Consider the following 23,249-nt stretch of genomic DNA (forward strand, 5'->3'; position numbering starts at 1 on the left):
CGCCGCGGCGCTGCGTGCTCTTTCTTTCTTACTTCTTAGCGTCTTTATGACTTCAAGGCTTCTAATTTACCTTAAGATTTCGATGATGACACAACTTAACTTGAACTTGACTGTTTGAGTGTGTGATCAGTTGCAATGACTAGGAGAATTGACTATCTTGCGAAGATTCCATGAGGAACAAGAGAGCTAGGAACAAAGCAATCCAAAAAAAGAAGACTTCATGGTACTTCTAAAACGAAGACTTGAGATCCAAGGGAAGGTTCCCCTCAGGGAATAGAATTTTCAGAGTAGAAGCTTCACCAGAGAAGAGAAGTTCCCCCTCAAGGAACATAAGCCTCGGAGTAGAAGCTTCATCAAAGAAACATGAAGACTAATATATTTTTATATTTTAGGATTTTATGGAAGTATAAAAATAATATACACTTGAATTAGCTGTGTGGAATTGGTCTAAGAAGATAGAATTGTGCATGCTTGTTTTTAGGAAAATAGTTGATTTTAAAGTCTTATATTTTTATTTTATAAAAAGGAATTTATTTTATTTTATTTTCGAAATATCTTTTTACAAATAAAATCTGACTTTAGTTTTCCAAAACTTGCGGCCTACTCCCCATGATCTTTTCCATATCATGGTCTTGCACATTAAGGAGTTCATGCTCTTGAATTTAGGACATGTTCTTCTTAGTAGGATTGGAGTAGTGGCGTTATGAATGAGTTGCAAAAAGAGGTTTTTCCAAAGCGATTTTTGTTCTATAAAGAAATAATATCATTAAATAATAGCCATACAATCTACAATAATAAAAATCTGTAAACCAAATATTTAGAGAAAATATCTTTTACAATCAAAATCATAACTAATTTGCATATTTGGCATAGCTCATACTCCACCGCTTCAAGCTTGACGCGAGCAATGATTTTCGATGTCTTTGCATCTTTTCAAGTTGAGACCTTTGCAATCAGAGGCGGTATTTTGATCGACCAGTTGATGACAAATCCCAGACCCAAAGGAATCCAAATCACCTTCCCAATTATTATAACAACCCTAATAATAATTTTCATCCATAGATGAGAATCAAAATTCCAGAAAATTGGGACAGATTCTCACAGATGGATAGAACAAAACAAAACAAACAAACCAAAACGTAAAACAAAACAAAAAAACTAAATTAAATTAAAAAAGGGTCGGAGACAGTCTAATTTCCGAAGAAATTAGACTATTTAATTTCCGGCCTAAACGGTTAAGAAAACTAAAACCCTATATAGAAGAGAGAGGAGAGAGGAAAAGAAAAAAGGGGCGGCTTTACCTTTGCGCTACTTGTTTGTTAATTATAAGCATTTTAATATAATAAATACTACTACTTAATTATTTATTTGATTTACAATAAATACTACTACTGCCCCATATTTATGTTTATTATTTTTGACATTATTTTCTAACATTTTACCTCTTTCATAATCCGAACTAGGTTAAGTCTAGTGCCATGCACAGTAATATCACTATTTTTAAATTTTTTTAAACGGATATCACTATTTTAAATTAGAAAGGACAAAATACAACTATAATGTATTTATTTTTTTTTCTTATTTTGCATATATAATGAAATGATACATGAAATAAAATAAAAGAGTCGATTAGGACAAGGAGTATAAAACTACATCTTAAACCATACGAGTATTAAAAAAAATTCAATGATAAATTGGAATCATTTTTCTTTTTATTAATCAACATTTAGGCAATAAACCAATTAAAACATTAAAAAAAAACCCAAAAGTTTCATTTTATAAGCATTGTTTTATAGTGAAAAACAATAAATAATACATAATATGTAGCTAGATTTTTTTTTTAAAAAAAAAAAATTAGAATAGCAAGAAGATTCCTGATAAGAATAACATATTCATATTTTTCAATGGAAAATTTTGGAATAAAAAATTGACATAATAATGATAATAATTTGTGTAGTATAAATCTATTAAGTATTAAATAGATTCATAATTTTTTTAAAATAATGTGACAAAATTACCTTGTTCAAAATATATTGATAATTTGAAGGGATAAAAAAAAAAATTTGTCATATTAAAAGATATGACATACAATGTACAATAATTTTTTATAATATGCGAAGAAATTCATGGTGTCTGTTTTTGTACTAGAAATAATAATCCATGAGTCCCTTAACTTGCTCCTTAAATTTTTCCCTCAATTTTCATTTTAGTCGTCTCTTTAATTTTGTCCCATCTATTTTTGGACATATGAGACTATACCTTTACTCTCACAACCCCCATTAAGCCCCACTTTTTATTAGTCAGGATGGGCCTTCCAGTGTTCACCTAGGTACCTTCGTCGGTATACTTTGGAGTTTGTGGTTATGCCGGAATACCAGGATCTTTAGGGATTCTTCTGCTTCCAGACCCTTCAATTCTTAGTTTGCGGAGGTCATGGATACTCATTCAGTCTTTGTATCCTCAACTATTGCCGCATCTTCCCCTAATGTTGCGGGAGGTGACGCAGGAGCCTCTATTCCGCTTGGTATTGGGGTTCCTTAGTTTCACTACAAATTGATGGCTCTTGGTTCAAAGACTATCAACATGCTGGGATGGGTTAGTGCTTGGTGATAACTTATTATTTGATATGATTTTAGGGTGATTTTGAGCCTTGTTTACTCGATATATTGGCATTTTGGTTCACTTCTATCCTATTTTTGTTCTATTTTTGTGTATCCCTTACTTCACGGGTTGTTAGTGTTTTTGTTGAGATTTTAGGTCCAAAAACGATCATTTGAGGCATATGGATGATAAACCAAGGATAGAAGCCGTGACAATGGAGCAAAGCCGAAGAAAATGTGAAGAGAAGGGCCTAGAAGACCCTGCACGGCCGTGCAGGACAGTCCCAGCCAAACCAAGCTACTGCCCGATTTGGCACGGACGTGCAAGGCTTCAGCACGTCCGTGCAGCTCAGCCAGCACGTCCGTGCCATAAGCTGCACGCCCGTGCAGTTAGCCTGGCCCAAGTTTGAGCTACTGCCCAAATCTTCACGGCCGTGCTTAGGGTGGCACGTCCGTTCCACTTAGGCTGCACGTCCGTGCCACCTCTGGCACGTCCGTGCGCACCTGCAGAAATTCCCGACTCTTGTTTTCTCCGTCCTTTTTATTTGATAAATACCCCTTGGGCTCAATTGTACGACATCCAAGTTTTTAGTGCTTCCTCTTAGTTTGTAATTGTAGAAACACAAATACTCTCAAATCATTAGTTAGATTTAAATTATTAGCTTGGAATTTTCAATCTCAATCATTGTAGAAGACAAGCTCCTCCATTGTTATTCAAGTTCAAGCTTCTAGTAATATTTTTCTTACTCTTTTCCCCTATTTCTTCTTGCTTGTTGTTAATTATTTGCTTGATTCTTGTATGTTTAGATTGTTAATTAGCTTAATTCTTAGTTTGATTATGCTCATGAGTTCTTTGAAATCCTTAATTGCTTTAATCTCCATGGATTGTGAGTAGTCTAATTTTCTAGGGTTTGGGTAAAACCCTCAATGTAGTCACTAATTACTTGTTGCATGTGCTAATTTGGTACTTGTTGGGTGTTAATTAGTTGAGCTTAAGTGGTTTAATTGCTTAGTTCTTGTATATGGCCATTGCTAGAATTATTATCCAAGCTTTCTCAATGAAGGATCGAGAGATGAACTTGAGTTAGCTCCCTTATGCTTGATTGACTTGAAATTCCATGAGAATAGGAATTTCTAGTCAAGGGAATGTTTATGTCATCGTGATTATGCTTTAACACTTGTTTTATGCTTTGTAACCACGAGAGTAGGTTGTATTCATGATTCAAGTAATCCCTCTAGCTTGAGAGAGTAGTTGGGTGCTTTAGATGATTTCCCCTATTATACCCCTTATTTATCTTGTTTATGCATGCTAATCGTGATTTGTGATGAAGTTGAATGGTATAACCCGAGCCCTAGAATCCTCTAATTATTGTTAATTTCCCCTAGCTTTAGTTAACTGGAACTAGTACTTGTTACACCAAACCAAACCAACTTTGACTTCACTTAGCTTATTTATGCGGTAGTATTTCGGTGGTTGATTCAACACCTCTCTTGGGTTCGACCCTTTCTTACCCTTGCTATTAGCTAGTGAGACCAAGATAGGACTTATTCTTAGGTAGGCTCAACGACGGCCTATCACTTCGATAATGATGACCCGGTGGATGATCAAATCACTGGAGGAAGTAACTTTGGGGTTTGTACTTCACCTTTACATGCGGAGGCTTTGGCTTGCTTGTATGGGCTACAATGGGCTTTCTATCGACGGTTTCATTCTATCACGATTTTTACTGATTCATATAATCTTGTTACCCTTCTTCGGGGGGATGGGCAAGGTAACGTGGCTTACCTTTGGCTCATCCGCAAGATTCAACAAGTTGGCTCAACCTTTCAATACTGTTGTACACACAAGGCGGATCGTCAGCGTGTTCATCGAGCTCATCAAATTGTGGGGGAAGCGGCGGTTGATTTTATTTGCTTTAGTAATTAGTTTGTAATCTGTTTATACCCTTTGTCAAAATAAAAAAAAAAAAAAAAAAAAAATAACCCCCACTTCTTTTCCCTACATCAATTTCTCCAGCTAAAAACTAATAACTCAAAAATTAAAGGATGGAGGAGTATTAAATATCCACTTACCCGCGTGCACAATATTATTTTGAAACAAATAAACTCTATGAAAACTCCGTGTAAACAAATGATGCATTTAATAATAAAATTGTAGGAATTCAATTCTCAAATCATATCATATAAGATGTTGTTATTCAATTGGATTTGGGATATGTTATTAAAATATCAAATATCGGGAAAATGCTATATTTAGCCCTTAGGACTACATATAAACATTAGATATACACTAAAAAATCGTATAAATTTAGGAAATCATAAAAATATAAACACTAAATACACTGATTTACGCGTGTTTTGTCATGAATTTCTAATTTTATACAATTTTCAAAAGTGTATTTAATGCTTATATGTAGCTCTGAGAGTTATATATAACATTTCCCGTTCTAAGGGTTATATATAACATTTCCCGTTTTATTAACTTGTAAATAATTATGCCATGATATATATATATGTGTGTGTATACACATATATATATATATACCATGATAAAAAATGTGTGTTGAAAATAGAAAAATTTTAATGCCACTAAAAATTTTAAAATTTCACATCTGTTCTTTGCGGATGATGCCATGTTTTTCTTTAAAATTGATCACTCATCTTGTGCACACATTCGTGACAATTTAACAAGATTTGGGACGGTTTCGGGACAAAAAATAAATTTTCAAAAATCATACATCAAGTTCAATCCCTCTGTCCCGCAAAACCTTGTTACGGAATACAAAAACATTTTTAGAATTCCTAGTGTCTAGGTTATGGGAACACATTTAGGTAACCCGATTGACATTGTGGGGAAAAAGTCGGACCTTTTCAATTTCTCGGTAGAGAAGGTTAAAAAAAAATCTTGACATGGTCAACTTGTAGGCTTTCTCAGTCTGCAAAATTGGTTCTGATTGATTCGGTCTTAATGGGAATTACTTCCCATGTGATGAAATCTCTAAAATTGCCTCTAGCAATAGCAAACAAGCTAGATTCAATCATAGTAAGGTTTTGGTGGGCAACGAGCGGGGAAAAAGGTATTTACCGGACAAAGCGACAAATCATTCAATTACCAAAGGGAATGGGTGGACTAGGAATTAGAGCTACTAATTTGGTCAATGATACCCTCTTATTCAAGAATGTCCTAAGGATGCACAAAAATCCACAACTTTTAGCTGCTAAGATCTTTGACGCAAAGGTAAAATGTGCTCTTTGTCATGGTATTCCCAGAAATCAAGTGCTCCTCACAATCTCTTATGCTCGCAGGGGTTTTCAACAAGTTGCTTCCCGTCTTATACCGACCTTTGCTTGGAAGATTGGGAATGGTAGTAACATTCTGGCTTGTAGCAGTAATTGGGTAAACGAAACGACACCGGTTGTCAAGACAAATCAAACTCTCCGTGATAGTTTGAGATGGAAGGTTAAGCATTTTATTAACCAATCTTCTTCGTCGTGGAACGCCCCTCTTGTAAGGAATAAATTTGAGTGTAACAGTGCACAACAAATTCTAGGAATGGAACATCCAAAAGAAAGAGCGGACGATTTCATATACTGGCCACATCATTCGTCAGGAAATTAAAGTTTTCGGTGAAAAGTGGGTATGCTTTCCTATCACAAAAGGTTAATTCTCTAGAACAGGATAATATTAAAGAAAATGCTAATTTCTTCAAAATCATCTGGAGACTACGCATTCCGCCCAAATGGAGCATGTTCTTATGGAAACTTTCTTATGACGCCATCCCTACAAAAGAAAAACTTGCACAACGTGGTATGCAAATGACAACTCTTTGCGATTTTTGTGGGTTGGATATTGAGAACACACAACACATCTTTAGATTCTGTAATTTGGCTAAATTTGCGTGGAATAACTTTCACGTAACAGATGGCTATACAACTAATGAATCCTTTTCCGGTACACTACGGGAATGGATTCAAACTTATATCCTGCTTCTCTATAGTCGGGATGGCATCCATAGCTCCGCAATATCTACATTTATTGCAACTTTATGGGGAATATGGGCAAGTAGGAACCAACGTATTTTCAAAGGGGATAGTGATGGTTACACCACTTTGAAAAGGAACATTGAACAGGCTTTACAATATTTGGAAGATTTCATCAAACCAAGTCTGCCAACTTTAGGTACGCTGCACATTCCAGACATGGATATGCATGAACCTCCAGGATTTTTCCAGGTACATATTGGATGGGAAGATTATATTTTTTGTCCAAGTAAGGGCCAACCGGATTGTATTCTACAGATTGATGGATCTTTTGAAAAGAATAGTGGAAGAAGTGGTTTTGGATGGGCAATGAAACTTAATGAAGGGGACTTCTTGGATGCGGGAGCAAGTTTCGGATTAGCAACCTCAACCTTGCATTCGGAGGCACAAGCGTGTCTTGAAGCTCTAAAATGGTGTACAACTATGGGATTCTCCAAGGTTCTTCTTTACTCGGACTCAATGAATATGATTAATCTCTTACGAAAGAAGGAAGTTGACAACCTAAACGTTTTCTGGACCATACGGGATATAAAACAATTAGGGTTGAGTTTTCAGTGTTGCAATATCCTAAAGGTGGACCGAGACAAGGTACAACGGGCGCATATCCTAGCCAACAACAGTCGAACTAGTCTAATTAGCTTTAATTTTAGTTTCTAATTTGTTTTAGTTATGCTGATGTCAAAAAAAAAAAAAAAAACCTACCAAATCTTACCTCAATTGTAAATAAATTAAATTATCTTATCAAAAATAAGATAAGAAATGATAGTTTCATAAGTGTATTACTTCCTCCGTTTTTGTTTTATTACACCATTAGAACTTTTACACTATTTACTTAATCTTCTTTGACCATCAATTCTGATTTATTCATTAGTAAAAATATAGTCATGTGGGATCTAGTTAGATTCGTCTCGAAATCTTCTTTTCAAATATCAAATTTTTAATTTTTACAAAAGTATAATTAAAGATACTAATAGCTTAAGTAATGGATTACAAGCGTGAAATCCTTCATGATGTAATAATAAAAAAAAACGGATGAAATATGTATATTCATTGCACTAGTTGACTGGTCAATCTAATGAATAAGATTAGGCAAGGAAATCATAATATTTGAGCTGGCAAAATTATCCGTTACACGTTTTAAAGAAGGGATATGACACCAAAAAGACTTGCGTGGACGGACCTAGTCCACAATAATATTATTGTGGACTCGAGATTTATACACACGTAACTGACATTATACTGAACATATATAGTGACCCTTATTTTTAACATAGTAACCTTTATTAAAATTTGTATAACGTTTAATATTATTGTGCACTTGAATACGACGTTATGACCCTAATTTTAACATAGTGACCTACATTATTCATATTGACCAGTATATAAATTAATTCATTAAAACAATTAACCTCTTATAGCCTATATATTACCAAAATGACTTCTATTTCAATATAGTGACCTTATTTTTATTATAGTGACCTTTCTTTTTTTATTAATAAAACAACCATATATACCTTCTCTTATATTAGTGGTCCACACTAAATTAGTGTGAACCAGGTTCATTTAAGAATTTACCTATGACACCATGGCCCAATGCTAGAATAACAAAAAGAAACATTTTTCTTTTTTTTTTTTTTACTGTCATAATGAGATTCTCATAAATTTCACTAACTTCCAATATAATCGAGTATTCGAGTGTGCTCCCAATTTTGGTAAAGTCTAAAATAAACCTGACTTATTGTGCACCTACCCAACCATTCAGGGTCTATTCACGATTATTATACTGAAATGTATTGAATTGATTGGAACTAAACTGAACTGATTGGAGCTGAATTGACTGATCTAAATAGCGCTAAATTGAATATTTTATGAGAGAAGTAAATTAACAGCTGAACTGAATTGAACTGAACTGAAATTAAGCTGAAGTAAACAGGACCTTAATTAATATATCATACGAAATATGATTTTATCATACTAAAATTTGATTAAATTATTTTGAAAAGTAATTATATCATCTAGAAATTGATTATGTAAATGTATCATTCAAAAAGTAAATTTATCATTAAAAAAGTATCAAACAATAATTATATTATCCAATAGATGACTATATCATCTGACTAAATTAATTAAAATACGTTTATATATATCATTCAAAATATGACTCACAACAAGATAATTACATCGTCTAAAAAAGTGATTATTATATCATCCAAAATGTGATTATATTATTTGAGAGTGTCAAATATTGGGTCTATAATAATTTATCGTAGACTGAGTCCATACAAGACCGACTGCCCCTTTTTTAAAGTGTTACACTTTAACTGACATATAACTTTAGACAATTTAATTGAATTAATATTTTTTCGTTTTTTTAAATCTATCATGTTCTAAGTTTCAAATTAGATGCATTACTTTATATTTAATTAGTTTAAGGAAATTTTGGAGTGCAAAAGTAGGAAAGTCCTGGCAAAGATATTAGGGGAGCTTTTATATAAGATAAGCTTGATTTTAACAATTATCTACTACGTATTTTGGATCATAGATCTTGATTCATCCCACACCTTAGATTAATTGGGTTAGCAATGAATATTTTGAAAAATTTCTCTTCTTTTAGTTCTTGTTCTCTTCACTTTATTCAAATAATATTTAGGAAGATAAAATAAGCTAAATTAAGTTCACCATAAATAAGTTCAGCTCAATAAAAATAGGTGTTAATCAAAAGTTTGTATTTTTAAGTGGATTGTAGTAGCTTGGTTTAGTTGGATGGTATATATGAAGGAAGAACCTAGTTGTGAAGAAAATATTTTTTAATAAAAAGAAACTATATATATATTGAATTTGATCATCTTGGACCTTTGGATCTAATTATAAAGAGAGAATAATAGTTTTAAATAATGATTTAAGGGATCGAAGAGATAATTGACTGAAAATTCAATCTAAACCTATTGAATTCAACCTAAATAAGTTGAAATATATACTTGTATTTAGTATTGAATTATATTTTTTTTTTCGTGTTAGTTGTCTTTGTTATAGAGGTAAATATCTCTCTCTCTCTCTCTCTCTCTCTCTCTCTCTCCTCACCATCTTAGTCAATACATGTTAGAACCCGTGCGGTGCACGATTTATATAAAACATATTTTAATTTGTACATTTTAAAATAAATCCCTATTATACATTACATGTATAAGAATTACGTATATTTTGTAATTTTAAAATTTTTTATTTTCATCAAAATTATGATATAATATTTGTTCAACGTAGTCTAATTTATAGTTCAATGTAGGAGGTTATTTATTGATGTGTTATTTAAAATTGTTTTAATTTCTTAAGATAAATTGATATGTTTTTAGCTGTAATGTAGAAGCTTCCAATATTTAAATTTCAAAAATGTTAAATATGACAACTCTACCCAAAAAAAAAAGAGAGAGAGAGAAAGAGAAATGACATCATCATTGCATTTAAGCGGGAAAATTTTCATTGAGAAAGCGACACGTGGACAATAGTGATGTCAGCAACTTCTGTTTTAGTAATAGTTAATAGAATAGATTAGTTCATGTCACCTATACAAATAAACATAACGATTAATGACATGCACCTATTAAAAAGGAAATACTAGATATACAGTTTGAAAAAAAAAATTAAGAGAAATAAAATCATCATTATTTCCCAAACAATAAACACTCAAATAATCTATGCTTTATTGATTGATAATACCACAATTATTATAAACACAGAATGAAAATAAATTTCATAAAGAAACAATTTAATCAAGGCGGTAATCCGGTGCAATGCCCGAGCCACACACTAGTTATTATATTTTACATATATTATAAAGACGTTCCTAAACAAGCTAAGTTTAGGTGTCATGTGGCGGTCTCCTCATTTAATTAAGTGTTTTATTTCATGTGTGTAAATATATGGATTATTTAATTGAGTCTGGATTGTACAATATTTGAACTCACAACCTTAAGTTAAAAAACTAAAGTGTTAGCAACTAATCTATTTTCATAATATATGTCATATCAAAATCAAATATGAATAAAGATTTGAATTAGCAATCAATGCATCGCTCGTGCCTAAAAACTAGTTTTTTAAGCATTATAACCAAGGTTTGGAACATATATGTAATAGGTTTTAGAACAACTTATATACTTCAGACATCTAATCGTGTTGCCACAATTTTAAACCTCATGGTACAAATGTATATTATCGCCTAATTTTGCTCGAGTCGCAAAATATCCTAATACCTTCTTGAATTCCCTAGTTATCCTAGCCCATTAACCTTTAAAACCTAAAAGCCTCTAATTCTAGATAATTGATCTTAACTGGCCCAATCCTAAACACTATTAGAGTTGATTCTTGCATGGACTAATAGCAATCAATCCGAGTCTTAAATAGCTATAAAAAAAACACCTAATTATTTGGACCCAGCACCCCAGCAATGATCAGTATATTCAAGCCTTGAATAACGAGCGTCAAGCGTTGGTCTTGTTGTAGACCCTGTCTTCTTCACCTATTTTTTGTTGAACTGAAATTACTGAACAATATTCAGAATAATAAGAATCCTAGGCCGCACCCGTTGTCAAGAGAGAGTCCACTTCACAAATCCAATGAGTTTCTATCTCAAAATCGCATATGACAATAAGAGAAATAGGAGAATCCCGGATCTTAACCTATAAAGTGTTAAACTATCTCATATTTTATCAACGTGGGATACTTAAATACTACATATGTTGTTTGGATAGACTATGCTTTAGCACAAAGGTTTGTTACAACACTCTGGTTCTACCTTAATACCAAGGTGAGAAAAGGTACATTTTCCAAAGGTAATTTGTATAAACTATTAAATTTAGTATATTTCTTTTGATCATTAGTATTCCTTGAATTTGCTAACGACATTATTCAAAAGGTCAATAAACACAGTCTACAAGGATCAAGAGAATCAAAGGAAACATAATATCATCATAGAGAAATAATCAAATATTACAATGCTAGAGGTACGGTAGTAACATGTGTTGCCATCGATCTAATTTTCAAAACACAAAAATAATTTGTTAAGTACAAAAAAAATTATTAACAATATTAATGCAACAATTGAACTTTATTCTACTAGAGGATGATGATGACAATTGACAATGTTAAAGATGTTATCTTATCATTCAATTTCTTTTGTTTAGATTTTCTCTTTACTTATTTATTTTTATTTATTTATTTTTTTTTTTTTTGGTGAGTTGAAATTCTTGACCCTAAATCCCTAATCTCCTTACCATCCATCATTTGAACTAAAAACAAAGTTAATTAATATTAGTTGAACATAATAGTAATATAACTTTTTATATAATCATAAACTCATAAGAAACCTTACTTGAACAAATTATAGGGATTACATCCACACATTAAAGATAATAAATATGTAAATTAATACAAAATAATAGTAGTCCAACCCCAAAAGTAAAAGCTCACATTACTTTAGCCGCCTTTGCTTCTTGACAATCAAAAATGATGATCCCAAATTTATACCCTAGCCTCTTCAAACTTCATTCAAGAATTATTATTATTATCTCATAATAAAATTAATTAATCACCAATTAATCAAGGAAGATATTTCTTCTTCAAGAACATCTTAGCAGTAAGTCCACAAGCAAGTGCATCACTAGGAATACCCTTAACTCTATCAACTGCCAAAGACAACACCACTCCCATACCCATATGCAAATGAGGCTCAATATGACAATGAAACGCCCACGCCCCGGGATTATCCGCCACGAAACGTAACGCGGTCCATCCGTAGGGGAATATCACGGCCGTGTTTCGCAATGGCGGGTTCTTCAAGTTAAACTTAGCCTCATCCTCCTTAGTAAATTTCCCTTCACCGTAACCTAACACCCAAAAATCATGCCCATGCAAATGCCAAGGGTGAATTTCACTTGTGTTAGCATTTAATGCATTAGCATTTTGTAAAATAATATCGACCGTTGTGTTGTACTCAATTTTGTAGACCCCACTTCCAGTAGTTGTATTAGGGTTTGGTGGTGCATTCTTGATATCATAATCCCTAGGGTAATCCTTGGGCGGACTCGTTTGGTCGAACGCGTGTTTTAACCCAAATTTCACCGACCCTAAAAATGGGGTCGGTGGGAAAACAAAGGAGACATTATTAATGGACCATTTAATATGTCCATTAATTTTGTTCTGAGTGTTGAGGAAAACGAGTCGACGGTCAAATTTACCAGGTGGTGTAGGGGATCCCATAAGGGAGAAAATCTGTTTGGTAAATGACTTACTGTGGTTATAGTCATTCCATACAGGTGTTACTGGAGGCGAACCTGTAGGGAGTTTTTTAGCTGAAACGCCCTTGTAATGAAGTAATGTTAATGCTGGTGGTGTCTTAGGTTGACGTCCTCGAACACCAATTGAAATCCAATAATTTTGATTTGGGTTTTGATTTGTGTTTATGAGTACTGAGTAGCTTTCTCCTGAGTAAATGTCTAAGTCTTCTACTTCAAATGGTTGTACGTAGTTTCCATCTGCTTCCACTACTATCATCTTATGGTTCTGAAAATTAAACACAACATAACAATATCAATTAAGTGGTCAAATTTAATATGTTAGGCCAACAATGTAGTCTTCTTTAAATGTGGGTGTAGTTTATACATTAAAAAAAAGGAAATTTTGACAATTACCACCTTTTGTTATGTCCATTTTAGCAATTACCACCTTCTATTTTTTTTTTTTAAAAATTACCACCTTCTGTTTTCAAAAATATCAAAAGTTACCACCTTCTTGCCTCCCAACTACCACATGACGTCATTTTGGGCTCATTCTTTCCCTTTCCTTCCTATTTCCCTCACATTTCTCATTTCTAACTCGATTCTCATCCCTCCTTTCACTTTTTTTCCCCAAAACAATCAAAAACACTTCAATTCACTCCTCCAAATCAAAATTGACGAACAATTATTGGTGGTTTGGGGGAAAAAAGTGAAAGGGGAGATGAGAATCCAAATAGGAATGAGAAATGTGAGGGAAATAGGGAGGGAAGGGAAAGAATTGACCCAAAATGACGTCACGTGGTAATTGGAGGGCAATAAGGTGGTAACTTTTAATGTTTTTAAAATAGAAGGTGGTAATTTTCAAAAAAAAAAAAAAATAGAAGGTGGTAATTGCTAAAAAGGATATAACAGAAGGTGGTAATTGTCAAAATTTCCTAAAAAAAATAATAATAAAAAATAGAAAACCAGAAATAAAACTTAAGTTCAACAATTTAGCCTTACACGAGTCAGACTTGAATTCAAAACGTTATGTTAAAATTAACATTTCCAAGCTAAGTCTCCAACAATCGCTAGATAAGTTGCAATCAATCTATAATCAATTACTTATCCATGATCTCTATTGGAAGAAGGTTTGTGGATTCGTTCATTCTTACATAAATCAATTTTAATGATCGTATTAATGTTAACTATATTGATAAATATGATAAAAGAAACCGGTCAAATACTCCGTAAAGTACAACGAAGAAAGTATGAACCATATGGATATGTTTTAGCAGACGACAGCAATGTGTACAACTTAGATTCAAGCCGTCCATGCGCCAAATCATGTAAAATAGCGACCAAAACAGTTTGATAAATACTTTAATGCATGTGAATAAGTGAATAATGTGATAGCAATCCAATTATGTCACGTTTATGTCTGAGTGTCTGACTACCTTTTCCCATTAATTTACATACGAGTAGGAATATTTTTTTAATGATTATGTTCTTGAATATTCGATTGTTTTCATGGGACTTTTTCACTCATCTTATCATTCACGTCTGTCCAAAATCAAGTAGTGTCACATTTTTTTTGGAAGTTAAAATTTACTACTTTTGCCCTAATTTCTCATAATTCGTGATGTATCCTAAAATATGTGAGCAAACATTATTTGTGACAACAAATTTGATAGTGAAAGAGATAAGCTCATAAGCATGAATAATTAGTGCAAGTGAGGTTACTTTATAGAGGAAAAAACTATATATAGTGAACTACTCATACAAATGTAGAAATTAAACTGTTGCACATATACAGAAAAGGACAAAAAATAGACAAGAGTTGTTGGAATTTAAAAACATTTAAACATAACACCAATGTTATTTTTCAAAATAATTTAATTATTTCGTGATCAAAAAATTTATCAATAATGTATATATGGAAATAATAATGTTTCATATTTAATCAAGATTATAGTAAACATAGTACTCCCTCCGTTCTTTTATTAGATTCTTATTTCTATCATTTAATTTAATGGAGGGAGTACTTATTGTCCCAATGACTAAATTAATCAATTTGACTCACTTGGTCTTTACTCTTTGTCCTAATTATTTACTTCCTCCGTTCTTTTTTACTTGACCCTCTTTGACTTTTACACTATTTATCGCCCCTTCTTTGACTGTCTTTTGTGAATAACATGTAAGGAAAAACATATGTATGAAAGATCTTTTTGAATTCATCTCAATAAGTACTATCATAATATATAACTTTTGTACTTTTTAATTATGTATAATTAAAGTTATTGATCGTTAAAGTTTTGCATTGGCAAGCGTGATAAAAGAAACAGGTCAAGTAAAAAAGAACAGAGGAAGTATTACTGTAGACCTATAATAGTATGTTACATGCCCTTTTATTAGGTTACGGCTAATATACAATTTAATGATTATGAAGATCAACTCCAAATGTCCTATTTCCTCCCGTTATTATTGCTAATCAATTAAGATTGTCGGTTTTAAATGACCCACCTAATCATCAGGCATCAATTAACCATCTTGCATTCAAAATACTACCTCCGGTTCGATTTACTCGAAACAAAGTACAAGTTTGCGGAAACCAAGGTAAAAGATTGAAAACATGATTATAGAATAATAAGGGTATATGCTTAACTATTAATCCAACCCAAAAAAAAAAACCAATTTAACTTTAATTGAATTAAATAGCCCACCACCACCAAGCATCACCCAAACCACCCAGTACAAAACCCAGCACCGTCGACGCACCACCACCACCTCACGCAACCCACCACCAGCAACCCACCACCTCACCAACCCACCACCAGCAACCCACGAACCCAGGCAGTACCCAGCACCCACGAACCCCAGGACCCCACGAACCTAGCCACCCCACGAACCCAGCGACCCGCCGACCCACCACCACCACCCCAAGCACCCAGCACTGCCGATCCAGAAACCCGCACCCAGAAACCACGAACACCACCACTACTGACACCACGAAACCCGCACCCAGAAACCACGAAACCCGCACCCAGAAACCCACGAACCTAGCACCACCAACCCAGCAAACCCACGAAACCAACCAAGCACCACGGCCGCCGATCTAATCTGCAACCATGAAACCCACCACAACAACGCCACATCCAGAAACCCACGAACCTAGCACCACCAACCCAGCAAACCCACGAAACCAACCCACGAAACCCGTAACTCGCCGCCGATCTAAAACCATGAAACCCGACCTTCGAATCAAACCCACGAAATCATACCCACGCCGCCGCCGATCTGCAACCCACGAAACCAATTCCATGACGCCGATCTTCAACCCCGCCGCTCTTAACACCACGAAGCCACCATGAAAATTGGGTTGGAGGAGGAGAGAGAAAATTAAAGGGGATGAGAGTTTAATTAATTAAGCTTGGGTTTAATATAATAAAATCAGATTTGTAATTTAATAAGGTTGTTTAAAAAAAAGTAAGGGTATATTGGTCAATTACCATCCAAAAACATACTAAAAAAGGAAAGAAATAAGTTTGTTGCGAGTAATTTGAACCACCCAAAATGGAATTTGTTGCGAGTAAATCGAACCGGAGGTAGTATTTACAACGTGATAATTTATGCGCAAGTCACAAAGTTGGAGCATGCATGAAGTTCTAATAAAATTATACGTAAGCTAAGCAAATTGTATGACAAAAACCATTTCAATAATTAGTGGCTTAAGTGGTCAAGGAGCAAAGTAAAATAATATATGTACATGTAAAGGTTAGGTGATTACGCTGTCAATATAATTTTTTTCGAAATAAAAACCTCTTTAGATTTGTTATTTTTTTCGCAATCTCTATACATTTGTTATTTTTTCGCAATCTTAAATATTAATCCTCTCTAACGTAATAATAACAAATTGAAGGCATGTATACATAAATAAATCTATTGCGGTGAAAAAGTATAAATGATTGTAGCTTACCCCAATGGCTATGTTGAGGGAAGCAAGAGCGGTTGTACTTGCGAGTCTAACTCTATAAGTCTTGTTTGGAAGCACCGAAAGCAATTGTGGTGCGCATTGCTCAGTTCCATTTAATTTGCATTGTGTTGATGATGAGTTTCCGAAGTTTGGCTTTAGGGAGCAATTGTATTGCCCTCTTCCATTGATTAGTAGAGTCTAACATACATTATTAGAACAAACCGACAAAACAATCAGATTATTAAAAAATTGTATTATGTGCGTAATCTTTTCGTCTTTAAATGTTAATCCTGTATGATGGTGATTGTCTCACAAACAAAGTTAAAGTTAAAAAAATATTCGGACACAAATTGAGTTGTAAAGAAACCTAATAAATTATAATTACTCGGACAAAAAGTGTTCAAAGTCACTAAACACATGAAGGGGTCAATTTCAATTGATCAATAAAGGTAAAACAAGTGATGTCTACTTTATTAGATCGAGATAAATCTCTAATAATGGGATGGAGAACAATTTTGACCTTTGTTTAATCTTTAATGCACGTGTAATCTTGCTTTAAGAACAATAACAAATTAACAATTGATTAAATTATACAAAGAGGACCTTTAAGTACTTTTGCTTTGCATAAAAGATAGCTAAATAAAGGTTTAATATGCTATAATTATATTATCCATGGCAATTTTAATTAGACACCATAGTCTTATATCTTTAAAATCAATTATATAGCTAAAAGAAAAGTAATCATGACTGCAAAATTAATTATTTTAGATTATTAAAAAATACTAGGGGTAGCACTTAAACTTTAAATCCAAACCTTGGGTATAACTTTAATTATTTGCACATTGTAATGCTTTATGCAAAAAAAAAAAAAAAAATAAAATAAAAAAAAATAAAAAATAAAATGTTACATCGTTTCAATTTATTTGCAACATATATCATAAATAATTATCACATATTATTTGCAAAAAATATTTTCTTTTCTTTGTTTACTTTTAATTTCTTTCTATCTCTCTCTATCAATTTTATTTTATTTTCTCTCTATTTACCACTCATAAATAAATTTCATCTACATGATAATAAATATCACATCGTTGCAAATAAATTGAAACAGACGTTTAAAAAAATACCTGTGGTTCGCCAATCCAACGCATTGGATTGGAATTCAAGCCAACTTCTTGCTCATGAATGCTTTGGTGCCACCAATCACTTAGTAATAAGTTGAACTCCCCATCGTAATGAAATGGCTCATTTTGTCCTTTTGGTAATTCTACTATTAATGATCCATATAATCCTGCTGATCTTTGCATGCCATAGTGTCCATGGTAAAAATAGGTTCCCACCTACACCACATTTAATTTGTAAATTGTGATGAGTGGATGATATATATACACTCGTATAGTACGTATAGAAGTCCCGCCTTATACACACAATTATAGATGGAGGCTAAGATTCATATAAATGTAACCTAGTTCGATCTGTTACATTGGTGAAATATATAAGGTGTTAATTTGTTTTTTTTTTTTTACCTCCGTTACATATTATTTGCAACGATTAGACATTTTTTCTCTCTACTTTATGTCAAATCGTTGCAAATAATATGAAATGAAGGTAGTATTTATGATTGAATCTCTTTTAAATACAATACTATTACATATGACTTGTTATTCATCAAAGAAAAATTTTATTTTATTTTTTATTATTTTTTAAAAAAATGCAAACTTTACAAGTATTAGGTTGTGGAGTACTTATTATCATTTTTTTATTTTTTTTTTATTTTTTTTTTTATTTTTTTATTTGAAATATTTACTTTGTATCTTAGTATTATGGGACTTATCAAGTTGATGAGGGGAAAACCTTTTCACTAGACAAAGTCAAACTTAATTATTATAGTGCACTTTCACTAGAATGCGCAAAAATGAGATTTCTACACCTTATCTATTACTAGCTTGTTTCCTAACTTTGTGACCAAACTACATGGCTATGGCCCGATGAATTTGGGGCTACGTCGTCTTTTTTTTTTTTTTTTTTTTTTTTCCAAATAAGGATTATACTAAATTCAAACATGAAAGTCACATATTTGCATGATAAAATGACGATAAATAAATCTTAACCGTTCAATACTACAACTTACTCGAAAAAAACTATTCATCTTATTAGTTGATTGATATGTTGTGCAATGAGCAATGTTAAAGTCAAATTATTGAAGTTTTGAGATGAAATAAATGGAAATCATATTTATTATAGACTTATAGTGGAGATGTACTACTACAAGTGTTTCTCGCCTTTCCTCTCCTCTCCTCCCCTCTTATGGGATTTCTGTATAAACTTGGCTGTTTCGGCCGGAAAAAGTCTAATTATTTTGAAAATTAAACCATTTTCGACCCTTTTTCTTTAATTTTCTTTAGTTTTGTAATTTAGGTTTCAATAAATCTACACTAGTAGTGTAGATATTCGTCTGTCTCTCTATGGTGCAGGTAGAGTATCTCCCTATAGTGGAGTCGCTAGTTTTTGTTAGTTTAGTAGTTTGTTTATATTTAGGGTTTGTTTGTGTATTAGGTTTATTAAAAAGGTAATCATCTTTTGATCTATTGTCAGTTTGTTGGTAAAGATAAATCAGAGGTTCCTATGAACTTTACACACAAGACACAATAAGCAATGATAGATGGGCGTGACTATGTGATCATGTAATAATAATCTGTTTTCCTAGCTATTTTCCTAGGACTTTATAAATCAGTAATAATAATAACAAATAATGATAGATGGCATGACTATTGATCATGCATAAAATTATATCACAAATATAATTAGATCTAAGTAAAAAAAAATACTATAATTAGATTAACAACAATTTATACTATTATAAAGTCTTCACATGCATGGAATTTTGTCTTTACACGTACGTAGATCACCAATAACAATTGTTAATTGTCAATTTATACTTTACTAAATTCTGATTCTAATTAATTGCAATCTTGAGATACAAGTCAAATAGACTAGGTTGGTTGCCTTCGAAGGTAAATGGAATGCTCTATAATATGCTCATTGCTCAACCGCGTAATCATAGATAGTAGGTATGACCACCTTTAACATTAGTAGAATGAAAATAGGTTACTTTCTTTTATAAACTATATTGCTATTTTATATTTTATCACTATTATTAGATTAAAACAACCTAAATTCTTAAGGTCGAAGAAGACTGAAAAGAAAAGATTTATAACTGTCAAGCAATTTATCACGAATAATCCTCAATTTTATATATAATAGTATTATTTTAGAATAGGTATTTAATGTTTATGTGCATCTCTAAGATTTGTGTTTGTGCTCATAAAAAAAATAAAAATAAAATAAAAATAAAAACAGTACATGGTAATTTGTGTTTATTTTCTCATCCAATATTAGCTATTGAGAGACGATTAGTTGGATAGCAATGACGCGACTAGTATAATTAAAGTGCATGTTTATATAACGATATTTCAATTATATGAATGAGAGGTGACTAAAATTAATGACTACTTATTTCAGACAAAAGAAAGGATTAATCGAAATGAAGAAATAGTATAGGAGAGTAAGATGGTAAAATGTTTTACCTTGTCAACAACGAATCTATAAGCAAAAGTCTGTCCAGGATTAATGGGACATTGAGAAATTGATGCAGTCCCATCTGCCCACGGTGTATTTAGCTGAAATCAAACATAAATAAACCCTAATTAATTAACATTTTTAATCAACAAAAATTTTGAAATTTGTAAAAAATTAAACATTAGCTTTGGTTACTAATTACATTATTAATTAAAGTTACAAGCTAAGTAAGCATTGCACATGCAAAGATTCCAAACTCCATAATTTTTTATATGGGATGTTCATGCTAATGTCCAAATGTTGTCCATACTACATGTGTTTTTTAACATTAAATAAACTTTTTTTCATTTTTCTTTTTGAAAATCATTAACTTTAATTTCCATGTATACTTATACTAAGCTAATACAAGTAGGTGTGGTAATAAGTCATTATCAAAATTAAAGTATGCAAAAGTCTAAAATAATAGGTGAAATTTTGTAAAGATAGAGTATGGACGTATAAATCCAAAACATAGTGGGAAAGCTAAACTTAATTAAGCTCCTTATTATAAATATCCTTTATTCACGGCTTTAATTTTGGACCAAATTTAGGATTACTTTTGAAATTATGATCATAATCAAATGTAAAGATTGTAAACCCACTTTAATTTAAGAAAACTATTCACACCATTATTTAGGAATTAGAATAGAACAATAATTTGATACGAGTATAAAATTGTGCTAAAATTGTGCAATATTAATCAATCAATCAAAGGTTTTGATCCCATAAATAAAGTCGACTACATGAATCAAAGTGATTATTCCATACAATCATGGACAAAAATAGTTACTTTCATTTCATAACAAAAATAGTTAACAAAAAGCTTACGTATACAAAGAATCCATGATGAAATTTTTGACGAGCATATTGATACATGCATTTCAAAAAGGGCTAGGTAACGATATAGGTCAACTAATATGGCCCTAATACATTCGTTCATTTTATGTCAACTTCATCACTATCATGTAATTAGTAGAGGTATGAATTGATGAACTATATTAGCTAAGTGCGCAAAAGACTATATAATGTTTTATTTTTTCTTTACAATCTTCAATAGTTAATAAATATAGTCATTTTGTTATTACTTGTAGACATCAAAATAGTTATTTTCTTTTCTAAATAAAGCTTGTTCTCTTTACTTAGCAAAACTAAGTGTCTAGTTTAGTGAATTCGGATAAGTTCATCTAATTTTCATTCAGGTCCAACAATATCACCTATTGTGTAATAGATTCAATCAAGTCGTAAAAATCAAGTCCAATGAATATGCTCTCCCAATATTTTCTATTGCAGTAATCATGTTTGATAAGTTTTAATCAATTTTCGTAAGTTCATTTCAGATAAATTCAGGTGGTATCAAAGAGGACACTCCTGTTCCTCCCAGAGAGGGTAAAAGAAAAAATCGGAAAACCGATATAAAAAAAAAAAAAAAAACATTAACTTTTCATTATTAAATATTATAGATTGCCGTTCTCCATACCAAAACCAAGTTGTGCATAATGGGATAGGAATCAAAATTGATCTGAGTTCACTCCCCCTAGTTTGCAGCACCATCCACCACCCATATTTTAATAATGTAAGTACTAATCCCATTTCAAACTATATTATTATAATGACAATTATCTGACAAAAGAAGTATAAAAGAATGCAACATAATTATAGATGTGAATGGACAAAATCTCAACAAACAAATTGTGTCGAGATCCGATTGCTCAATTGCAAGATTGACCATTATTTATGATGTGGCATAAAAAAAAATTAAATTATATAATCTCAGATTTGCCTTCTATAATACATAAATTACGATAAAATATACTTTGTTTAAATGTATAGATTTAATGGTCAAGTTAATCGCGTATTTTTAAAACGGCTAGTAAAATTACAACAAAATCAAGGTATTTATATAAATTTGAAGAGAAAAACTTTTTATTTCTCCTTAACTTCGACCATTTAATTAAACTTTTATTAAACTAAGGTAATGTATAATCCATTCATACTCGGCAAACTTAATTTACTTACTTTGCTGATTTTAACCTACACTATTGAAAAACTTTTTTTACTATTCGAAATCATATTGACTGAACTTAACTTACTTTTGCTTTAATATTACATTATATTTTAAAAACTTATTTGAATAAGCCGAGAAGAACAAAGATACAATATGTCGAATATGTCAAACTTTAGACTTATTTCTACAAAGAAAATGAATGAAAAAGCCAAGATAGACCAACAAAGTAGTTCAAGCAAAATGCATAGTAGGTTTACCTGTCTAATACCATGCCAATGAATAACAACACCTTCAGTACCAAGCTTGTTGGTAAGGTCAACATGTATGATGTCGCCGACCTTAGCACGTATGGTCGGTCCAGGGAACTGGCCGTTGATCCCCATCACCACCCTCTCCTCGCAATCCGGTGACCAAAACATGTACTCTACGTCCCATTTGTAATGGTGTACCCTCGCCGATGATCCTACAACCATCGACGATATTATGATACACCATAGCGTGAGGAATAGTACGAGCCTTGACCTTGAGTTGGCCAAGGAACAAGGAAACGTACTCATAATCGTAGTTGGTGATGTTCAAAGGAATAATAAACACACCAACTTGTGAATAAAAATGTTTGTTTAAGGTTTACACATACGTCGATCTTATATATATAGCCTGGTGAGCTAGTGTGTTGTGCTACTTTATGACTTTATATATTTGTCCGTTGTCCTCACCCTTAAGCTTCATTATTTTACATTTTTTTTTCATCACGTAATCGTTGT

The 23,249-nt window shown here is 32.2% G+C and overlaps 2 protein-coding genes across 2 annotated transcripts; one reads left to right on the forward strand and one right to left on the reverse strand.

Annotated features, from left to right (window-relative positions):
* Positions 1 to 6,347: 6,347 nt before the first annotated feature.
* On the forward strand, positions 6,348 to 7,298 carry LOC145619620 (uncharacterized). Its single transcript, XM_081674330.1, has one exon. It carries the CDS (start codon positions 6,348 to 6,350, stop codon positions 7,296 to 7,298), a length of 951 nt encoding a protein of 316 aa, XP_081530456.1.
* A 4,874-nt stretch (positions 7,299 to 12,172) lies between these two features.
* LOC145620733 (L-ascorbate oxidase-like) lies at positions 12,173 to 23,042 on the reverse strand. The gene is made up of 5 exons (XM_081675444.1): positions 22,743 to 23,042; positions 20,450 to 20,542; positions 17,990 to 18,202; positions 16,866 to 17,060; positions 12,173 to 13,196 (listed from the first exon to the last, which is right to left on the reverse strand). Exons 1-5 carry the CDS (start codon positions 23,040 to 23,042, stop codon positions 12,234 to 12,236), a joined length of 1,764 nt encoding a protein of 587 aa, XP_081531570.1. The 3' UTR covers positions 12,173 to 12,233.
* Positions 23,043 to 23,249: the final 207 nt, after the last annotated feature.

Source organism: Chenopodium album, chromosome 27 (genome assembly GCF_948465745.1).
Source record: "Chenopodium album chromosome 27, dcCheAlbu1.1, whole genome shotgun sequence".
In the NCBI taxonomy this organism is placed as follows: domain Eukaryota; kingdom Viridiplantae; phylum Streptophyta; class Magnoliopsida; order Caryophyllales; family Amaranthaceae; genus Chenopodium; species Chenopodium album.

Coding starts and splice junctions, on each gene's coding strand:
- LOC145620733 (XM_081675444.1), bottom strand. CDS start 23,042: ATGAGTACGTTTCCTTGTTCCTTGGCCAACTCAAGGTCAAGGCTCGTA. Junction 17,061..17,989: donor GTTGGATTGGCGAACCACAG/GTATTTTTTTAA, acceptor AATGTATGTTAG/ACTCTACTAATCAATGGAAG. Junction 13,197..16,865: donor CCCTCAACATAGCCATTGGG/GTAAGCTACAAT, acceptor TTTAATTTTCAG/AACCATAAGATGATAGTAGT.
- LOC145619620 (XM_081674330.1), top strand. CDS start 6,348: ATGTTCTTATGGAAACTTTCTTATGACGCCATCCCTACAAAAGAAAAA.